Source organism: Anguilla rostrata, chromosome 16 (assembly GCF_018555375.3).
Source record: "Anguilla rostrata isolate EN2019 chromosome 16, ASM1855537v3, whole genome shotgun sequence".
NCBI classification, from domain to species: Eukaryota; Metazoa; Chordata; class Actinopteri; order Anguilliformes; family Anguillidae; genus Anguilla; species Anguilla rostrata.
In genome coordinates this window covers 17,577,998-17,600,356 of record NC_057948.1, presented here as the reverse complement: position 1 = coordinate 17,600,356, position 22,359 = coordinate 17,577,998, and the positions used below count along the sequence as shown (strand labels likewise).

The 22,359-nt window shown below is 44.7% G+C and overlaps 2 protein-coding genes across 2 annotated transcripts; one reads left to right on the top strand and one right to left on the bottom strand.

The window, feature by feature from the left end:
• Positions 1-318: 318 nt before the first annotated feature.
• On the top strand, positions 319-8,649 carry LOC135241578 (golgin subfamily A member 6-like protein 6). The gene is made up of 8 exons (XM_064312083.1): positions 319-1,318; positions 2,207-2,347; positions 3,791-3,991; positions 4,521-4,708; positions 6,312-6,525; positions 7,254-7,352; positions 7,677-7,744; positions 8,290-8,649. The coding sequence occupies exons 1-8, from the start codon at positions 1,025-1,027 to the stop codon at positions 8,447-8,449; spliced, it is 1,365 nt and encodes a 454-aa protein (XP_064168153.1). The 5' UTR covers positions 319-1,024; the 3' UTR covers positions 8,450-8,649.
• Positions 8,650-9,320: 671 nt separating this feature from the next.
• On the bottom strand, positions 9,321-19,562 carry LOC135242636 (eukaryotic translation initiation factor 4 gamma 2-like). Its single transcript, XM_064313790.1, has 21 exons — positions 19,513-19,562; positions 18,900-19,007; positions 17,340-17,405; positions 16,845-16,970; positions 16,453-16,555; positions 15,177-15,308; positions 14,615-14,681; positions 13,998-14,149; positions 13,754-13,864; positions 13,464-13,646; positions 13,210-13,348; positions 12,958-13,124; positions 12,700-12,837; positions 12,458-12,586; positions 12,003-12,107; positions 11,678-11,893; positions 11,325-11,583; positions 10,998-11,202; positions 10,684-10,892; positions 10,414-10,535; positions 9,321-10,251 (listed from the first exon to the last, which is right to left on the bottom strand). The coding sequence occupies exons 1-21, from the start codon at positions 19,560-19,562 to the stop codon at positions 10,186-10,188; spliced, it is 2,853 nt and encodes a 950-aa protein (XP_064169860.1). The 3' UTR covers positions 9,321-10,185.
• Between the last annotated feature and the right edge of the window lie 2,797 nt (positions 19,563-22,359).

Here is a 22,359-nt window from a genome sequence, read left to right as displayed (position 1 = left end):
TTATGGTTTTACACAATCCATCTACATCTGTTTTTACTGTGACAATTCAGTTAAAATCTTTGCTCAAGGACAGAATGAAGCTGTCGTAATATAAACCTAGCCATCCAAAAAGACGAAGAGGATGACAATGGTCATCAGAAACAGTGACAGGAGAGAGAATGAGGAGAATGTGACTGCACAGTGAAAGGGGCTGTAGAAATGTAAATAGTGTAAATGCTGTTGCGTTCTGTGAGAACAGCTGTAGGCTGTGCTGAGCTCAAGCATCTCTCAACCCCTTTCCATTTCTCTTTATTTCCCTGTGCATCTCCCACAGGTGGGGATGAAAACATAAAAGTAAACATCTTGCATCAGACCCAATCAAAATACTGTCTGTGGCAAAAGCAGGGAGGCAGGACATGTCCTAGTTAAACAGTAAACCTTGAATAATGCATTCTGATTTTAAGGATTGCATTTCCCTTCAGCTTCCTGAAATGAATCACACCGGTGTTCTTCCCTGAAGGATGTTGCGACATCCTTCAGAGGGGGGCTTAAGCAAGGCTCAGGAGGAGCATCTTGTCCTTTTGCCTGTTTGAATCTAAGGCAGAAAGAGCCACAAGCTTGCTACAGCCTAAGGAGCTTGAACCCACTCTCTTGTGGAGGTCAGGGCTGTGTTTGTAGAACAGTCAGTTGCTGGACATGTTTGCGGGCAGAGAGAACAGTGTGGGCAGACGACCTAAAGCTGCACTGCACTAGCTACCCTGATCTCACAGACGGGGAAAAAGCACCGCAATTAGTGAAGGCAGCCAGCTATACTGCTGTAATCAACCAGCCCTGGTTCAGGTTTCCCCCTGTGGCCTGTGGGGTCAGGTTCCCCCCCAACCCTTTGAGGAAGGTTTCCCGTTACCCATGAATGATTCATCCAGGTTTCCAACTAGAGATCCAGTGCTTGGAAGCCCACAGCATTGAATGCAGAGGCCAGGGACTCTGCTACGGGATCATAACCGGGAACTGGATCAGATTTGGGACCCCATGAACCTGCTTGGAGATGGCGACGCTGAAGGCTACCTCGCATGGGGACCTGCAGAGCTGGTCTTTGGGGAAGACCCCAGCGCTGGATGGGGGTCTGTCCAAATCCTTCTCCCTCAGCAGTGGCAGCAACGCCACGGGCCGCTTCCCCCACAGTAAAGACGGAGAGGAGGACATCCAGGAGCTGAGCCGGGTGTCCAGGCCCTACGGCCGCCGGCCCATTCGAGCAGTCAGGCCGGTCAGCGCTCTCAGCCCCAGCGCCTCCTTCCTCCAGATCAACCGCCTGCAGGGAGAGCTGGTGAGGAAGAGGAAGGTAATCTTGCATGATGCCATTTCCTGTGTTTACTTCCATGTAAGATGTTGGTATATACCTTGTACTTGTTTTGGGTTTGGATTAGCCGTGCTGGATAAGGAGAGGTACTTGAAAACTAAACCGGAAGAAACCTATGTATAGGAGAAGCCTCACAGTGTATTCACGCATTCACAATTCATCTAGAGTATGTGACCAGTCATTACGTTTGCAGGGTGGAGTTTGTGCTTTGGAGAGAGACTCAAATGTCCTCCTTCATCCCCTGATTAATTGATTGATGCTGTGTGCCTGTGTCTCAGCTCTCCATACTCCATAACACAACACTCTCCAATGCCACACCATTATCTTTCCTATGGTGGAGAGAAAGCTCAGCCCACATGTTCTTGAGGAGAATCTGCAGCAAACCTGCCACTTTCACCTTTTCCTCTTCCTCTTGCTTCAATATGGTTTCAAAGATAATTGCTCAATATGGATGGATATAGAACACCTTTGTTAATTGCTCAATATGGATGGATATGGAATACATTTGTTAATTGCTCAATATGGATGGATATGGAATACCTTTGTTAATTGCTCAATATGGATGGATATGGAATACCTTTTCTGGAAATTTATAGCCATGCATGCATTGCATTAACTATTAAGCACTGGGGGGCAAACTGACCTGAAATTAATTAATTAAGGAGTATGTGAGATAATGAAAGTTGAAGAGATCTCAAGTCTCAGAAAAACAGACTCTATTTGCCTTCATTTGTTGTGGTGGTTCACACACAGAGTGGTGATATCCCCAATGGAGAGCCATCCCTAAGGAATTTTTAAATGCATCGTTCTTTATTTAGGGTGTCAGTGCTCAGCATAAGTGGCATGTGGATCTCATTCTCGATCACACAGGAATGTGAGGACCTGAGGCAGCAGAATAAGTATCTGTCCAATGAGATCCACATGGAGAGGATAATGATGAGGACTGAGAGTGAGCTCACCATGAGGAACCTAAGGAACCTCAACCAGGAGCTGCAGGCGCAGGTCAAAGAGGTAACGTTCTGTCACAGCCACACAGGCCTGTGCAGGACCCCTCCTGTTCTGCCACACCCACACAGGCCTGTGCAGGACCCGTCCTGTTCTGCCACACCCACACAGGCCTGTGCAGGACCCGTCCTGTTCTGCCACACCCACACAGGCCTGTGCAGGACCCCTCCTGTTCTGCCATGCCCACATAGCAGCAATGCAGGTTTTAGCTCTACTTACAATTCACCTTTAACTGCCCACCTACTTTTATCTTAAAATATTATGTTGGTGTGAATGCACAATTTCTTCCCATTGCCAAAAACATATCAGTACTTGTTACAGTAGAAGCTAAAATTCCAGTGGCTTTGATTAATTTAATTTGAAAAACAAATAAAAAATTAAAAAAGGTAACCACAGTCCAGCCGAACTGTTCTGTGTTTGTCTCTCATTTAGGATAACATGCACTACAACTGGCTACTGTGAAAAGCATGGATATGCTACAAACCAAGAAGAGACATTGTCAAGTCTGGTGCATTACACTCAACTGAACACTAGATGTCAGCTCAACGTCAGCACAGAACACAGCTCCTGTGTTTCCAACACCAGCCATACACTCACACAGCAGGGTCAGGGACTCCATGTTCCCCTATGCTCTAATCCCACAACAGTGTTAGTGTGAGAGGAGTCGTGATCCGCCAGTGTGAGGTCACTGGGCTATACACAGAGCTCCAGGTTATTCAGGGTATGTGGCACACAAACACTTATTATTATCTCTCCATATGAACTTTGGAGGGTGCTAAGACCGCTGAGATGAAAAAGGATGTGCTTTGGGAACTGGCGACTGAACATACTGTTCCCACTTTAATGGTATTTATAGGTCTGTGCTACGTTTATGGCTTCGCTCTTCACTCCTATGTTATTATGATAAATGCACATTTTTGCTAGAAAGCATTGTCCGATTATATTTATGCAGTGTGTTTGGCACCTTTTTTATTTTTTATTAACAGCTTTGGCCACATGCACCTGCAGCAACCTTTATTAATTGAGCGCAACAATCTCATTTTCATTTAGGGCTTCACTCTAACAGGGCTACAGGAGAACAGACACAATAACACCTTTTTGTGGACCGCACAGGCAGGGAGCGCTGTTTCCCAGCGACACAACCACAGATGCAGTTTGTTTTGAGGTATCAGGTCATGGTTCACACTGCTGCACATTTGCAATAGTACAAGTGCTGTTTCACAGTGACACATCAGCACAGATGAACTATAAAGTGTACAGTTATACGTCTCTGACAGCATCACACCAAATGTGCTGTAAGCCTCAGAGGGCCGGAGGTTGGGGATGGGGAAGTCAGCTGCGTGCAGGGTGCTGTGAGGTGTGTGTTCTGTGTTGTGACGTGTGTCTTCTGTTACCTGTACTGTGAAGTATGTGAGCTTGCGTGTTCTGTGTCCTGATGCCCCGACCCAGCTGAAGCAGAAGCTGCATCAAAGCCAGCAGAGGGCGACGCTGTGCTCGCGGGCGGCGGAGGAGGCCGACGCATCACGGGGCGAAGCTGAGAAGGGCCGGGCGCTGGCAGAGGCCCGCGCAATCAACAGCAGGCAGGAGAGAGAGCAAGTGCTGGAGGATAAGGCCCGGATGAGTGAGGACTTCCTGCAGCTCAAGAACAGGGTACAGCACAGCACAACACAGCACTACTACAACACAGCATGGTACAGCACAGCTACAGCACAGCACAGCAAATGAACAACACAACACAGCAGCAATAGAGCACAGCATAGTGCAGCTACAGAAGAACTACGCTACAGCACAGCTACAGCAAAGAAAAACTATAATATAGCTACAATGTAGCACAGCTACAGCACAGCCCAGCAAAACTAAAATACAGATACAGTACAGCATGGCTAAAGCACAGTACAGCAAAGCATCTGGTAGCACACAGCTGCATCTCTGACAGTATGACACTAACCTGGCAGTTGTCAGAAAATAGAAGTTTGGATCTGGGATTAAGGAAGTGGTTCATTCTGCTATGGTCTTTCTGTCCTTTCTCCCTTACCTTACCTTACCTGCCACACTCACCCACTTAAACTGGGCTGCCTCCATCTAATTCAGCTGCGCACCGAGTTCCTTGGTGCAAGGCTGGCCAGCCACTGTGCAGCACCCTGTCAGTCACAACACCGTGTGATTCCGTCTTTCACAGCATGCTGACGTTCAGTCGCTCCTGGCCAGAACAGAGAAGAATTACTTCGAGACAAAGATAAAACTGGACAGGGCTTTGTCAGAGAGGCAGGTGCTCCTGGAAGAAAATCACAGCTTTGAGAAAGAGAGAAATGACCTGAGGAAAAACGTGAAGCAACTGACAGAGGAGAACAGTAAACTCAAAGAGAGGTGAGACTATTTCCTTTTCACCTGTTCCAATGAACCCAAACAGACTTCATTTTTAAAATTCATAGTACTAGAAATGCAGAGGGATGTTATATTTAACCATTGTGTTACATTACTGTCCTAACCATACTTATAGTTTCAGTTTTAGTGTATTCAGTTTATACAAGCCAAAGATACAACAGTAATACTGTATTGGTAATGCTGTACTCACAAACTATACATTACTGTGTATTTTCTGGGTTACAATGAGACCATAAAAATCGAAATATCAGTGTTGAATAATTACAACAGTGAATGTTGTACTACCGAACCACATCCACCTTCATGCTGTACTACAGCAATACAGCCATCCACAATATGTACTACACCAGTGCAACTGCACACATGCCGTATCTACACCAATGCAAGCACTTGTAACACATTAGCTGTAATACAACAGTACAACCTTAGAAACTGCCTGTATGTTATTTCTACTCCCTTTAAGATTTTGCGACAAGCAGTCAGTGGCAGATGCATGTTAATTAACAGGACAATGAGACATTAGAGTGCAAATATAAGGACATAGCTCCTGAAACAGATGCTGGGCGACAGCTCCACTTAATTCGGTGGTTATTAGGGGACTATATACGCTGGGTAAATCTTTCAGTTGATTGCATTGCAAGATTAATTGAACATAATACATTTCATCCTGGCCTTTTATGTCATTCAGTGCTTTACTCTGATTAATGAATCCATCCCTACAGTGTCTGAAGTCAGATGAAGCGTATGATCAGATCACACTCACAAATCTCAGTGGTTTCCCGCGATGTGCAGGTCTACAGTGCCTCTCTCTCTATCACTCTGAAAGCAAATGAGAGTTCCTGTTGCTGAAACGTGTATGTTACAGGCGTGTGTCTGAACACAAATATGTGACTCAGGAATATGCAGCTGTATTCAGAAATATTTTCTTCCCAAAGTTGGCCAAAGACATTTGGGAGATATACAGATCAGATCTGTGGAAAAGGTTTAGATTAAACAAAAAGTGAAACAACCTAATCCATTTAAATGCACTGACACACATTGACATGTGCAAAATAACCGTGGTAGACAGCCATCCTCCTCCTCCCCCTGCTGATAGATTGTCTGCACGCTTTGCAAATATAAATTTCTTGCTTGAACAGATACGGATAGTGTAGTCTAAGTTACATAAGTCTATGACTGTATCTGAAATACTATCTGTACAAAAATAAATAGCAACAAGACATGTCTTCATGAACTCAATGCACAGCAACTGCGCATACTCATTTACATAAAATTGTATGATTGGCCTACTGCATGTGCATGGGCAGGGAAGGATGAAGTCAGCGTGCTCACCTGGCTTAAAGGGTGTGGGGAAATGACAGTTGGTGGGATCAGTGAGAGAGGCCACACCTGTCGCCTTCACCTGGTAGACAGCAGCCCAACTCCAGATACTGCGACACAAAGGGCTATGTAAAAAGGACTGCAGACATGGAAAACAAGCACCTGTTAAAAAGGTGAATGACATAACTCTGTAGGGTAAATTCCAGGTAAGCAGGGTAAACTGGGGCTGAAAGCGGGTCCCTGGTCTTGGCGCTGTGGCCCTCAGGGAGGCGAGTGCTCGGCACAGGGCGGAGGATGCGGAGCAGCAGGCTGCGAAAGCCAACGAGGCGCAGAGGGAGGCGGAGCGGGAACGGAGGCTGGCCGAGGCAGAGAGGCAGGACAGCGCCACAGAGTGCCAGAGCTGGAAACAGAAGCACCAGGCCCTGGCTGACATCTTCAGAGCCCAGGAGGACCTGAAGGCCCAGAGGCAGAACAAAGCAGTGAGTCCTTCGCATAGCCTCTCCTAGAGCATCATGGGCCAGGTACGTCCCACACATAGTCTCACAGAGCATGATGGGCCACATAGGTCCCACACAGGCTGTCCTAGAGCATCATGGGCCAGGAGAGTCCTCCACATAGCCTCTCCTAGAGGAGAGGGGACAAGGGGTTTACATCCCCATCAATGTGTAGGGTTAATTATCACCAAAAATAATCTGAAACATAATTTGTCAAGCCATTTTTATCCACACCTCAAAGGGTTAACCATTTCCACATTGACTCATTGCCCCTCCCACCATCATCTATTCTCCAAAAAAAAAAAAACACAAATTTGATTTGATTTGTCTTGGCTTGAAACTAGTAACCCTCCAATTTGTTCTTACTTTTACTATTATTGTAGTACAAGTGCCACTGGCCCTCATGAAGCCAGCAGAAGGCATTTACAGACAGGTATTGAAGCCAATAAAATGTTTCAATCCCATTAAATACATACTGTACACATATAAAGAATACTACTATCAAACAGTGTAACAATAATTAACTGTGAGCTTACTTGAACAAGTGAACAAGACTGTAAATTGTGCAAATACAAGGTATAAACCTGCACAAATCTGTGCAGATGGTCTTTAATTTCCTTCAAACACTTACTCACATGCCACCACACATAGCCCTGCAGTAACATATAATTTCCTCTCCTACCATTGCCATGACCAGTGTGATCCTCTCTTAGAGTCAAGCCAATATCAAGAGTTACTTCCTGTGCATGACTGAGAGCGACCAGAGGGTGAAGATCCTGAAGAACCAGGATGGAAGCCCCCGGAACTTTACGGTAACAATAACACCCCACCAGTCCAGACTCTCCATTCCCACCCCAGCCAGAGAAACACAGAAATGTTCTAAAATGCTACCTAAACTGAACATTTCATTTGGTTAACCATAGCAAAGTAGAGGTTAGGACAAATTTTAAAAGGTCACAGATTTAAATCAGAGCTGGGGCATTTCCTAATTAACCATATACATAAAGTTAATTCTCTCTAAAGAATGAAATGATAAACTGAAAGTTCAAGTGGTGGTCAGTAAAGAACAGTGTTAAAATAAGCGTTTACGATGGTGGCTAGTAAATGATGCAGAGGACTGACCGGCCTCTCCCCAGGAAGGCGATCCTGTGTACATCTCCACACCGGACTCTGGGAGTGAGGATGCTGGCAGAGGCACAGAGAGGTATGGATGGTATGGACAATTCCTGCAGAATGTGAAGGCTGCTGGAAGTGTGTGGGGAGTTCAGCTGGTAATACCACAGTCCCTGAGATACTCAATGACCATGACTAATGCAAAGTGCTATTTGTATTGAGACATTGTGCAACAGTGGCCTCTCAGATGTACCCACTGCTCTTTCAAAAGGAGTCATCATATTCTAAATATATTGATTACAAAGTTGACTATCCTTTTAAAGATTGACAGGCTGACCCTGTTTCACTTTGTCCTATACATAGATTAAAATGCTTTGTCAAAATCCAATGCATTACATTGGCAGAGATATTACATTTTCTTAAAGATTAGAAAATACCTCCTAAACACACAATAAAAATGATTTTATTTTTTAATCAAAATCTCCATGGTAACCAGAAATAAACAAGAACTTTCGGCATTATAGCTCTCATTCTGTGAGGAAATGCATTCTGCGGCCAGCTTGCTTAGCCAGCACGTTATGGACTGACGTGTGCATGAGCTGTATATTCAGTGCGGCATGGGCTCCTTCTGTTCAGGACCATGTACAGGGTGGTGGCTCCCAGCACAAGGAAGGGGACAGGCTCCGCCCACTTCAGCGAGCTCTCCCCGATTGCAGCAGAGCCACCGGACATCACCCCGCCAAGGAGGAACAAGAAGGTGGTGGAGTATTTCTGGCTCCCTACAGATGATGAATGACATGACAGCTCTATGGCTACTGTGTGTCTGCAGACAGGTTCTAGTCTACCGGTTAAATACCCAACCTGTAATAGTTCCATGGTTACTGTGTGTCGACTCTAGACAGGTTCCAGTCTGCTGGTTAAATACCCAAGCTGTGTTGAAGTGCAGCTTATTGTACACATTTGGTTGTAAAACATTAAAATGTGATTTTGACACTGGCTTTCTAGTGGTTTGCTTCATTAGTCCATTGTAAACAGGACACAACATGGGCCAAAACATCGATCTCACCCTGGGTCAATCTAACCATGATCTCACCCCGGGTTGCCAACAGTAAAGCTTTGATTTTTAGATCTGAACCCAACTGGACAGTTACCAGTCATGACAGAATTCATTAAAGCGATTCAATGTCAGCAACATCTAGATGCATTTCACATTTTTTAAATGTGATGCTTACATTTGTTTTAGGAATTTAATATAGGCCGAAAGCTTGCTTCAGATGAATGGGAACAACCAATTCATCACTTCCTTGGAATTTACTGGACATTCCTAGCACAATAATAAGACTGAATGGGAATGACAGCACAAGGCTAATACTGAATGAAATACAGATCAACTGAAATTTAAATAGTATATGGAAAAATCTGCAGGAAAAATCCTTACAACCCCAAAGCCCCTATGGAAATAATTCAATTTTACAAGTGACGAGAAAGTGAAGACTTAATTCAACCTCAATGTGTTTTGTGGTGAAGAACCCAGGGCCTATTTATTTTAATAAAAATTCACCCGGTGGAATAACCCAAACGCAGCACTGCAGAGGACAGAGCACACCACAAGCAGAGTGATTGATCTACATTTTACTCAAAACATCAACGCAAGGCAGAAATACTAATTCAGTTTCGTGTGTTAACTTTTATTACCGAATTAAAACAGGTTAAAAATTCACTTCTTACATGTTCTTGTTCAATCAAAAGATGTTGCATCCAAACAGGCCAAGTTTAGTCCCTGAACATGGTGGAAGGGGAAAAAAATAATTCAAGTATCACAAAATGAGTGAAAGACGGGGAAGAGGGGACAGGAGGCCATAAATTAAAAGGCTTAATTTCCGTTTTCTTATGATCCACACATCCACAAGCACTTATAAAGGTCTTAATCTGAAATCTCACAATCAGGTCATTCTGTGCAAGTAAACCAGGTTTTTATTAATGACTTGTGCACTTGCCCATGCTAATCTAGGGCTTTCATTTAACGGGACCGCCAAGTCCATGACAAGCCCCAGCACTAGGAGGTAGAAACACAGGCAAGAACTATTCGAACGTTACGGCAGCAAACCAATGATTACAGTTTAGGATTCTTTGTAACAATCAAAGTATGAATGAATATTGCAACGACTCGAGTGACGCCAGGCAAAGTGCATTCCTACAGTGTTGCGATTGGTTAACTCAAAGCGTACGCAACGCAGGGTTTAGGGATGGGCTCTCTGGTCCATCAGTAATTGGCAAACCAGGGCGACCTAATGCTGGCAATATCTCATCTACACACGGTACACCAGGATGCCTTTAAGACCTTACGTTAAAAAACTAAAGCTGGAAAAAAACATGCCTCTGCATCACATTGCGAAAACTACAGTGGAATTAATTCTCGCAGTGGTTGAATAGGTGCATGTATAAGGTAGAAAGAAAAAATGGGGTAACAAGTGGGACAGGAGGAAGTGAAAGTAACAGATCCATAGTTTCTCTGCACTGTAAGGCTTTGGCTCAGTCAGCTTCATCCTCAGACTCCTCTTCCTCAGCGGTTTCCAGCCAGGTAAGCCACTGGTTCACCTGGGAAATAAGACAGTTGGTCACAGCACTGATCAGGTGAAAAACAAATCACAGCATCACTAACTAGGCTAACCCTCAACGTATGCAAAAGCAGAAACGGAGGGAAGCAAGGACTCAAATCATACTCAGTGACGAACTGCTCACATGAACACGCACACTTACCTGGAATAATGCTTTTCCTTTTCCAGGAAACTCTTGGGTAATGTCCTCTTTCCATGCAAGGAAGGCTTCCTCTTCAATGATCTCCAGGTCATAGAAGCTGACGAAGTAGCGCAGTAACATGCCTGGGAAAACCAGCAAGTACAGAACAGCATTAGCCAGACTAGCATACCAACTTAAACCAGCCACTTCCACCAGGCACATTAAACCTGAGCCTTAGTGAGCGGCGACTGAACAGTCTTCCGCTGCACGGGCATCCGCTGGGGTCCCTACCTTTGGGGAAGCCGTTGGCGTTGCAGTGGACCTGCAGGGCGTACAGCGCAGCGACCTGCAGGTCCACGTGCTCGTGCAGGAACTTCTGCATCACCGGCTTGAAGGACAGCAGCAGCTGCCTCTCCTGGTCCAGCTGATCTTTGGAGGGAGCGGACAGCTGCTCGTCGCCCTCGGCCATGCACAGCTCATGGGAGATGTACTGCAGGAAGCTGGGGAGAGGAGACGGGAATCATAAACATAATGCAGCCACCGGGGACAGCAGACCAACATGAAGGCAGTCTCCAGGGGAGAACCGCAGGACAACCTCAGCTCACCTGGTCATCAGGATGTTGACAAAACCCTTGTCCGTGTGCAGCTTGGGCGAGATGTTGTCTTTGATCCACTTGTAGATGGACTGCGGGGAAGGGTCTGCCTTGATCTGCTTCAGCAGCTCCTTCTCCAGCTTCAGCAGGGGGAACAGGAAGCTCAGCCCCTTCCCCTCCAGAAGCTCCAGCATGCGGTCCTTATTCTGGTCCATCTCTGCGCAGGAGGGAGAGCGAGAGGTTTGTGACAAATGCACAAGGAAGCCGAGCACGTGTCTGAGCCTGAGGTAAGTGTGGCGAGCGCGCTCGCTCACACAGGGACAGACTGAGCATGCTCACCAGGCAGCATCTTCAGCATGCTGACTCTGCTCTGCTGGAAGAGGTCGGTCAGCCAGTCGCGGTCACGCAGCTTGGAGGCCTGCTGCAGGCAGAGCAGGAACAGGGGGAAGTGAGCGCCGTTCTCCAGGGGCTGGGCCAGTTCGGCCACGCTCACCAGCTCCGCCAAGATGGCCCGAGCCGCAAACTGCGCCAGGTAGGACTTCACCAGCGGAACATCCACCTCGATCTTGGCGCACTGGTCCAGAACCTTCTGGAAGGCCTGTTAAAGGAAACAAAGTCAAATTAAATGGTGTTCATATGAACACTTCAGCAAGAGAGAGGAAGGGGGTGGAGAAATGGTACATTTTCAATACCTGGATGAAGTTGTCGCCGGTGACGAGGCCCTCCGTGCGCAGCGTATGGATCAGCGTGCTGGCCTGCTCCCTGTCTTGGTCCGAGCGGTCCAGGGAGCACACCACCATCTTGCTCAGCATCTCAGGCACAAAGTGCTTGGGAGCCTTCATCTCACGCATGGCACTCACCGCCGCCCCCAGGTCCCCGCTGTTCAGGTACTCAGTCACTATGGCCTCCTGGGAAACCGCAGCACCGCAAGGGTTAAACACCAAAAAGCAGCTCCACTATGGCACAGTTTAGCAATACAACCAGAGGCATATATTAATAGGGCATAAAAGCACGTACGGTCATCTTAAGAAGCTCCTCCTTGGCAGGTGGTGGTTTCTTGGTGGTCTTTGGCGGTTTCTCCTGGATTGGAGGGGGATTGGTTTTGAGGCCAAGCTGAGGAGGCTGGTGAAAAAAATAAACGTTTTACAACCTGGCTCTCCCAATCAGGGCATCCCCTCGGACCTGCCTCTCCCAATCAGGGCATCCCCTCGGACCTGCCTCTCCCAATCAGAGCATTCCCTTAAACCTGCCTCGCCCAATCAGGGCATCCCCTCAGACCTGCCTCGCCCAATCAGGGCATCCTTTCTGATCTGGCTCTCAGGGCAGCTAATCACCCCCCAATAGAGGACTTAATCCCTCTCTTTCCACCTCAGCTGATGGGAGGTGAACTTTCCACTGCTATAGTGGAGGACTAGAGTGGATCAGTTGTTGCAGAGGTGGTGTGAACAAAGGCACAGGGCGATCATGCTTACCTGTCCCAGGGGCGGAGTCTGTGTCCGAGGTGGCTGGGCGCTGGGAGGGATCATGGTGGGGATCTGAGGCTGCAGTTTTGGCACTTGGTTTTTATTTAGCAGAAATGACTGCGCCGGCCTCAGACTGATCTAAGGAAGGAAGAGGAAGGAGCCATCAGTACCCGCTGCACAGCAGGCCCTTTACCCATCAACAGGAGAGCACGGCAGCAGGCTGTTGGGAAGTGCTGCTCGACGGTAGTTACCTCGTCAGAGTTGAGCTGGCTTTTCTTAATGAAGCGTGGGGGCATGTCCTTAGCTTGCTGCTGCTGCTGCTGCTGCTGCTGCTGCTGTTGTTGGGATGAATGGTTCAGGTTCTGGGTGTGGTAATGCAGGTTCTGTCCCTGAGAAAGAGAGAGAAAGGAGAATGCTGCTCTTACTAGCCACTCACAGGGAAGTGTCTGAGCTAGGCTAGCAGGTTTGGCACTCAAGTCAATTGAACAGGAAACAGGAAAGGGTCTTGCCTGGGAGGACTTGATGAAAGGCTTGCCCCCCATGTCGAACTGGGATTGGGGTACGGGGGTGGTGTTGTGCCCACTGTGGCCGTTAAAGAGCGGGCTGGAGCGGTGCCGTCCCATGGTGGGTGAATATCGGTCCTGAATGACCCCTGGCCCGGTGCCAATCCCACTGCCTGGCGAGGGGGGGGAGCAAAGCAGCATGAAAACAGTTCCACAACAGATATACCCTCTGACCCGCCACAAAAACACTGAGCATACCTGGCATCTGGCCAAACATATCAGCCAACCCCCCCAGAGTTTCCCGGTCCATTTTAATCCGGGCTGGCATGAAAGGTCCTTCCAGAAAGAAGTCCGGCCTCATTCCCTGGCTCATTCCGGGAATAAATACACCCAAATCCTGCAGGAAGAAAACGGTGGAAATGATGACTGGCTTCCTAGTGAATGCGGTGGCCAATTAAACCAACCAATTACATATTTTGCCCCAAACACACCAAACTCATCTGCACACTCACTTTCACAGCCTCCTGACGGATCTGGTTAAGGGTCTTTGGTCCGTTGTCCAGGAAAGCTTTGCGAGGAACCCAGTTGTTTTCTCTCAGCTCCACAGTGTCTTGCAGCAGGAAACGGATTCTAGCTGGCAGCTCCTTGTTGTTCATTAAGGATCGCATCCGGCTAAAGTACTGATCCATCAAAGACTGGGAAAGAGAAGACAAATTATATTACAAAGGGACATATCTTTTTTTAGGGAGGTGTTGAGGAAGAAACACAGACATCTTTAAAAAGATAGTTAGTTCAGACTTACCCTGGCTTTTTCGTGATCTAGTCTAGGCCCCACTGTTCTCATTATCTGACAGAGGCACTCCAAATCCTCCCCCATATCCTTAAGCTTGACTCTCTTCTTCTTTTCCAAAAGCTAAGAAAAACAAATGGAATGCCATTAGCTCTCCCAAAGCAACAACTTCACAACTGCAATCATTTCCATTTTCCAGGGAAAAAGCACAAGGAAATCATTTCTAAACAGATGTGACCCAAAAAAAGGAGCGTACTGTTTTAATGCACTTATGAAGGATAGATTCATGGATGAGGTCGAGTTTGCCAAGTTCTCCAATGAATTTGATGTTGCCCAGCATCTTGATCTTGGCAATTGCACGCTGCTCCTCTTCCTCAGAAGTAAGAGGGTTGTCATGTTTGTCATAGACTAGGAGAGGAGGAAATAAGATGTATAATTAGACACATGATGCAGTGCCACTGAATTAGAGTACTAATTACCACCCAACAAACTTATTTTGTTATTGGAGAAGTTATTATTGAAGAGTTATTATGTCTAAAACAGTCTTGAGTGTTTTTTTTAAACTGTGTCAGTTAAATAAAACATTTAAGAACACAAAAATGGGAAAACATTTAAGAACTGAAAAAGGATTAGAAAAAAAAGTCCACAATACATATTAAACGTAACAGTTGCTTTTTTCCCGCCCACTGTCACTTTCTCCTACTTTGTCTAATCTTCACGATTCTCTAGGTGAGGTGGGAAAAGCAAACAAACATGCTCCAGGAACTGTCCCCATCCTGGATAGACCCTTCCCTCTTTTAGCCTACGACCTGGTGGAAAAGGGCCATATAAAACTGGTACCAAAAATGTAAATGTAAATCTGGCCATACTCGCCTTCAACATTTCTGGCACGGTTTTCAAATTCATCTTGAAGCTTTGATATCAGAAGTCGCCTGAAAGTCTGTGGAACCAAATAATTAACGAATAAAAACCAAAGAAAACTGGGCTTTGGGCCAAAATGTCAACTGAACGTCTAATTTTACATTTTAAATGACTATTATAATTGCACTAGAGAAATTATGGGAAATCTGAACAAATTTGTGTTCAGATTGTGATGACAATGGCTGCGTTAAATTTAAAAATGTTTCCTTGTTTCCTTCCCTTCCTATACAATCTCCTCTCCACAACTCACAAGAAAACAAGGACAGCAAGGGAGGGAGATGAGAAAAAGAAGAATTTATGGAGACTGTTCATAAGTAATAGCTTACAAAAAGGAGGCATAATTGCATTTCCTTCTGTTGTTTTACAATTTGACCATTCCCTGTCATAACAGCCGGTTACCCCCTTTTGGGTCAGAAGCAGACAAGGGGAGCAAGAACTACTTTTGAAAGGACTGGAACGCAGCCAAAGATGCCATTCTGATCGTGGATCGATCCCTTGCCAATCCCATGCCTACCGTGCTCTGCTTGTGCTTGGGTTGGATCTCAAGTGAGGGGCCGTCAAAGTTGGGTGCATCTTCTGCCAAGCGCAGACATAGCTGAGCATATAGCGAACTATATTTGGGCTCTTCTAGGGCTTTGTCTACAATCTGGTTGGAAAAAGAAACATTTCATGTTTGTGTCAACAGACCTGGAGATAATAGTTCAGTGTATACCATTTCTGTACCATTAAAGGAAAACTATGCAGGACTTTTATCTCGTAAATAATCATGCTAAGGCGTATCTATGATGCACTGGCAAACACTGCTTTTACGTACTTCAGCCAAACTTATACACCTTTACCAGTATTTGCAATTCTAAAACGAGTTTAGGAACTTTCTGGGTGTGGCAGACTTTTCTGTGCAGGGAGGGAGTGGTGAGGCTAAAGAGCAGCAGAATGTTTATAGGTAGCTAGCAAGTTGTCGTAAGGGCTCAGATACAGCAAAGTAAAACACAAGCTGACAGGGCTTGTTCAAAAACTAGAGCTAAGCTTGGAATTGCTGTTCCTTGGTGACGTCAGCTAAAGTTTGTGAAGGGGATGAAAAGCGACGCATAGTTTGTTTATTTTTATAGGACCTGCAAGTAATGTTACCTCTAGATATCCAGCTAGGCTTGACAGATGTCTGGTTTTCTTAAACAGAATGTCCGGTTTGCAACTTTTTGTACACGCCCGGTTTGTGGTCCCAACTGGACAATGTAATACGGTCAGGGTAATTGATTTGGAGAAATTTATGGGAAGTTTCTGATGATTTCACAAGCTTGTGGCGAGTGTTGTGACACTGCAAGCGCAACTAGAACAAGACTTAAGTCCTGTACAGTATGCTTTTCAGTATAGACCCAGTTTTACCAAATTCAGAACAGCTGTGAGCTGCTGAAGACTCAAAACTCCACACATTACAAGGGATGAGCAGAGTGACTTCAAGACCTACAGCCATGACATGTAACATGGATGTGTCTACCACAGAAACACTGTAGTATATTTGAAGATTAATAAACAGCATTACACCAATGGTCACCAACTGGCAAGCACTGTACTGCTGCCTGCACATTCTTCTTTTAGTGGGTTAAAAAGTAGAGCCAACACCATTTCAGACACTTCTACTATGCTGATGTGCTGCACTTTTCTACTCATCACAGCAACCATATTATAAACCAGGCACACACCAAAAAAGTCACTGTTTTATGGTTGCTCAGAAATGTATAATAATCCACAGGTTTAATATAAGCAAACATTAGAATGGCATGCATGCTTACCAGCAGGATGATTCCCTTTAGGACGAGTTTAGAATCTACACCCACATTCAGGAGTTCAAGGCATAGCTTGTCAAACTTGTCAGGGGTAAGTTTATTAAGTATGCTGGAGAAGGAAAGGAGGGGAAACAATCAGATGCATTACCACACTATCCCCACAGAGACCAAGAGTAACGTTCATAGAATAAATCTTAATTTTCCTCAGTGAGGAAATTAATAGTAAACACAGCCCTACATTAAAGAGATCAGCTAATGAAATAAGCTGCTCAAATTGCAGCATTTCCCTCCCTGTTCCAAGTGCCACACTACACATACACGCTGCAATAATGTCAGGGTCATTTAAAGAGGGACTTTAGGCTCTGAAAGAAAAGGGAAAATAAACGTGCGAAACATACCCTCTTACTTTCCTAAAGATTGCATCGTGTCGCTCTTTTTCATTGGAGGAGTTGACATCTCGTCTAGTGCTTCGTGAAGGAACCCATTTCTGAACGCTAGGCCCAGGGGCTTTCCCCAGGCACTCGCTAAAACACAAGTGAATGAGTGAACAGGTACCTCTACAAGACACACCAACACTTGATCAAAACACAGGTGAATGAATAAATAGGTATGTCTACAAGAAATTGACACTCGCTGAAAATCACAGGTTAATGGACAGATACCTTTAAAAGCCACACAGACACTTGCTAAAAACACAGGTGAATGAGTGAACAGGTACCTAGATAAGACACACACTCTAATGCTAATACACAAAGCAGCTGCATTCAAGAAACTAATTTACACAGGAAGTGATAACTGACTGGATATTAGTTCACGCACTGCCTTTCTAAAAAATTACCAGACAAACAAAAGACCAAGGTTGTCCTCATCAAGACTAAGGCGCCTTTGTGTACCTGTTTCCGACAGTCTTGGGATAGTGCTGAGGTGCACCCCGACCTCCCCCTCCACCCGAAGAAGCACTGAAAAAGCCCAAAAACTCAGTCAAAACAGCAAAGGCCACTGCACAGGCATGCCCTCACATGCATATTAGAGGACTGACCATAAACTGCCATTTCATCATAAGGGATACAGCTGCCCCGGCTACTTAATGTTTTTACTAATATAATTAAATCATGATGATCATTTTAACACAATTCTGAGAATCTCCCTCTCCATAATGTGTGTGTGTAATAGTATATGAATATATACCTGGGTTACAAACATTTGGCTGGGCTACCAGATTTGGCCGCTTGGTAACCCAGAGGACTAGCACATGGATTTATGATTTATCTACCAATTACATTACAGGCATTTAGCAGACGCTCTTCTCCAGAGCAACTTACATTGTATCTAATTATACAGCTGGATATATACTGGAGCAATGCAAGTTAAGTACCTTGCTCAAGGGTACAACGGCAGTGTCCTACCAGGGAATCCAGCCTGCAACCGTCAGGTTACAAGACCAACTCCTTAGCCCACACACAGGGGCATTCACCAACTGTATTATCAAAGAGTACGCCATTTGATTTCCAATTGCATTAATAAAGAAAGCATGCAGTGTACATTGGGATTGCACTACATAGACTTAACTGAGGGGGAAAACATGGACCATAATTACATAATTACATCCGGTTCAAAGCCCTGACCCTTGCCTACACTGCCGCCAACAGGACAGCCCCCATCTACTTGCAGGACATGACTCAATTCTATGTGCCTGCTCGACCACTCCGCTCTGCGGCAGCAGGGCGCCTTGTAACCCCTCCCACCCGCCCAAAGGGATCACAGAGCTTCTCCACCCTAGCTCCCCAGTGGTGGAACGAACTCCCCGTCCCTCTCCGAACCTCCCCCTCACTATCCATCTTCCGCCGTGGCCTGAAGACTCATCTCTTCAGACTATACCTAGACTAACCACCACCACGCTGTAATTAAAAAAAAAAAAAAAAATACCCTTTTTCCTGTCACTTGTTACATGTTGCCCCATCCCTGCACTTCTTGGTAATTTGTACTTGTCCTAATACTGTAGCTTATTCTTCTGCCTAGTTGGCTTTGCAGATGTTAGACCAGGATAGTGTTCATTGTTCTCGGCTAGAAATAGCTGTACAAAATAAGTAATTGTACCTTACTGAACCCGTGTTCAGCAGTTGTCTACGATCATGAAAATGCACTTTTGTACGTCGCTTTGGATAAAAGCGTCTGCCAAATGAATGTAATGTAATGTAGTTCTGTGTAAAATCGGTGAAGAAGCAAGTCGGACTAGTTTAGGAACTTGCATAGAAAAAGTTGTTTTACATGCCGTTTCAATTCTGAAATTGAGCACTCAATATATGAAGGGTTAATATAAATTCATACAGTTGTACACCTCACCACACTCTGTTAAATGATATGGTAACAGCGTTTTAAAATTGAAACAGTTGTACATGAGACATGTTGAAACATCACGCTGGTAAACTAGTCAATATACTTCAGCCACACACCTGAAACGAGAAGCGCCCCCTTCTGCAACCACACTCTCCACTTTGGCGGCTTGACGACGAAAAATTTTCAAAAAAATTATATTCAAATGGTGGGGTGGGGAGAACGTACTGAAGGAAAGAGGGGAAAATGACACCATTAGAACATGCCAAGGACGTAAACATCTCTATTTACGTAACGTTAGCCACCTAATGGTACAGGCTAAACGTTAGACTAGTGAATAAATTATATTGCAGTCAAGTCAGTGTTAGGAACGAAACGGTTAGAACGAACTGGAAAAAGCCAAATCATCATTTCATCCTCACTGCATTCAACTCACAACCAAAATGTGATCATCGTTAACATTAGCTAGCTAGGCTAGGTGTATTAAACTTAAGCGAATGTACGTGCGTCAGCTTATCATAGCAAACCTGTTAGTCTAATATTAACGTTACGTTTAAGGTTGGCTACATTTTTTAGCAAACACTCGTCTCAAGACAGACTTAATCTACACAGTGTACGTCCTTTAACAAGCAATTAATGTATGCAGCTCGATAAACAAATTACCATCGTTAGTTTAGACTACAGTTAGTTTAAAACATGAAAGAGAAATGGGTAACGTTAAGGTAGTCTAACCTAGCCAACTTCAGCTGATATTGCTGCACGAATTTAGTGTTCGTCAGCATCCGCGCAACGTTGTGTTAAGGGAGCTGCGGCCGACTTACAAAACCAGTCCAACTTGTTATTACCGACATTGATTGTCGGTAATGATCACCGAAACAGACATTGACATTTTCATAACGTCAGTCAACACAGACAACAGACCCTCAGTCTAGACTAACATGATATGGATAGTTAGCTGGTTTGCCCAATCGTCTAGCCAACATCCAGCTTGTCGACGTTAGAATGTAACCAACAATACAAGTAACGAAAGCATCCTACCACTATCAAATTATATTGTTATACAAGTTACATTTTAGCGATTGAAGTGACTCAACTATAACTACAAAAGGAGTGCGAGCTTAGAAACAAGAGACGTGACCTCTTAAATCCAAACACTAGCGAAATTAAACGGAAACACGAACGGAATGGTTTCGTGATTAAATAAAAACACGACTATCGTCGATATTATTGGCGATGACCAGCAAGCTACAGTCACGATAAACAAAGCTAATGGCAACGTTACGAGAGTAAGGATCAGGTCTCCTTTGAAGATTTAATTAAAGATGATTTGTTCATGTCGTGCATTCCACAACACATGTAAATTAGCCACGCTGGCTCATATCGATAAAGTTAAGGGGACCTCAGCAATCCATCTAACACTGACTATAGTCCGGTCTCTTTATAAATATACTGAAAGGCTATCAAGTAATTAGTCCGGCATCCACAGTAGCTAGACATGATAACGTTAGGCTACATACTTGGATTTAAACACCAGTGTCGATTTTCCACGACGCCATTTTCTATGACGGTCGTTGCTAGCTAGGTTGGAGAACCAGCTAGCCAAATAGTCAGACAGTCGATTGAAACGTTAGAGCTCCCATGGTAGTCTAAATAGAGCAGCCATTTTGGAGAGATCAAGAACTAGGATACTCGTTTTCCTTACCTTTACCGGAACAACTTCAGATTTTCAGAATTTCGGTCCTTCAAAGAAAAAAAAATAAAAGAATGAAAAGGGCAGAGATTGGACGTATTAGAAGCAAACACCAAAAACAGTCTACGAGCCCAGCTTCACTACCACACGCCGACTAGCGCGAATATAGACTACCTGGTATCGGGCTACGTCGTACGTGAACCCAAATTTAATTAGTTACAACAGTTTGCGTAAACGCTACTGGATCTCTGCTGGCGTATTGTAAGAGAGATATGTTACTAAGGCGTTTCCTTAAAATGCCACTGTCCAATCACAAGTGGAAATAACAGGGTAACTCAAACTTATTTCTGTGGGAGTGGTTGACGCGTAGCACAGCCGCAGTGCAGGAGACGTGTTTACGTGAATTGCGAAAGTCTTGCATCCGGTCCGACATTGCGGTAAATTAAGCAAAGCGTTGTCAGGAACTGGTAGGAGTGGTCATAACGTGTTGTAGGTAGTTAGATGAGTAATATGTAGGTGTGAGAGAATGACGTGATGAAACTTGAACCACCTTCCTTTTCCTTTCTTTCACCAAATCCAACTGACTTTACAAAATGCTCCAGCTAGCTATCAATGTAGCATACGGTGTAAGACCTAAAAGGACAATACCTACATGGTTCAGGTTCAATGCACATTTTGAGCTGGTACTAGGCTAGTTATAACTTCATGTCAGGTCATTTACACGAAACGTCACCAATTGTGCCTGAATGATTAATGTAATCAAATAGTGCCGATTTGACCAGCTTCACCGGTAAACTGAAATTATACATGCATGTTGAGCTGTGGTCGTATGGACATTACACGGGATTGAGTGACTTTATGACTGGCTTAGTTAAAGAGGCGGCTGGCACAATAGGCTACAGGCGTGTTGAACAAAGAGGTGAGGGCAGATAAACAGTCATTTAAATTAGTTGTAGTCTTAAATTATTTACAATTCCATGTGTCATTCCTTGACTATTGTTTGCACATCTGATATTGATGAGTGGAAAACTTTCCAGGAGCTTATTACAAGTGTCTGCTATGCTCTTCACAGGAATATACATAATTTCTTGCACTGTACACTCTGATGCATTTTAACAGTTGCCCCAAAAACAACAACATACAACTTGCATCTTCAGAGTAGCCTTTACTTGGGCAAGAAAACGACATATTGGCAACACTGCCTCCGTGAAATAGCTACATTTTTAAAGAGCTATTTCTTTTATGTAGATATACGTAGTACATAATGCAATTTCATGATTTTATTGAGATTGTATAACATTGTCAGCATCGTGTTGAGTTCTCTGATTATATATGTTTTACAAACTTCCCACACCAAAATACAAGTTTTTCATATGATAAAAATGTGCACATTGCCTTCTGTTTGGGCTGTCAGCAAGGTTCATGTTTGGAGTGATCTGCCTCTCTTTACAAAGAAGATAAAATATACAAACAAAGCGTATAAGACAGAAAATAGCTTAATCTGTGTTATTTGGATGGGGCATTTTTGATTAGATTTCCCATGTGCTTTATGAGCTCTTATTTCATTCATTACAAAACTGTACTGTCATGCAAGTATTCATCTATGGTCTTATGTCTAACAGATGGCTGCCCATCTGCCCTAAGTTTCACATAATTTAGCCTTTTAAATTCTGTAGCTTTTACGGAGCCAAATTATTCCTCAATGGTATGTGTTTGAGGGGCGGTGGCATTAGCTGAGATACCCCCAGGGTAGGGACTCACTGTGGAGGGGGGTGGGGGTGATCATGCAAGGGACACACAAACAATGACACCATCTGCCCTTCGGTTTAGAAATTACTTAAGGAACCCCTTCCCCCAGCAGAAATGTGTGTGTGTGTGTGTGGATAGGT

Excerpts from the sequence above, each read along its gene's own strand:
- LOC135241578 (XM_064312083.1), top strand. The coding sequence starts at position 1,025 with ATGGCGACGCTGAAGGCTACCTCGCATGGGGACCTGCAGAGCTGGTCT. Across the intron at positions 2,348-3,790 it reads TGCAGGCGCAGGTCAAAGAG|CTGAAGCAGAAGCTGCATCA; the intron begins GTAACGTTCTGT and ends GCCCCGACCCAG. Across the intron at positions 6,526-7,253 it reads CCCAGAGGCAGAACAAAGCA|AGTCAAGCCAATATCAAGAG; the intron begins GTGAGTCCTTCG and ends ATCCTCTCTTAG.
- LOC135242636 (XM_064313790.1), bottom strand. The coding sequence starts at position 19,562 with ATGCTGACGAACACTAAATTCGTGCAGCAATATCAGCTGAAGTTGGCT. Across the intron at positions 19,008-19,512 it reads TATCAGCTGAAGTTGGCTAG|TACGTTCTCCCCACCCCACC; the intron begins GTTAGACTACCT and ends TCTTTCCTTCAG. Across the intron at positions 16,971-17,339 it reads CCCAAGACTGTCGGAAACAG|CGAGTGCCTGGGGAAAGCCC; the intron begins GTACACAAAGGC and ends CTTGTGTTTTAG.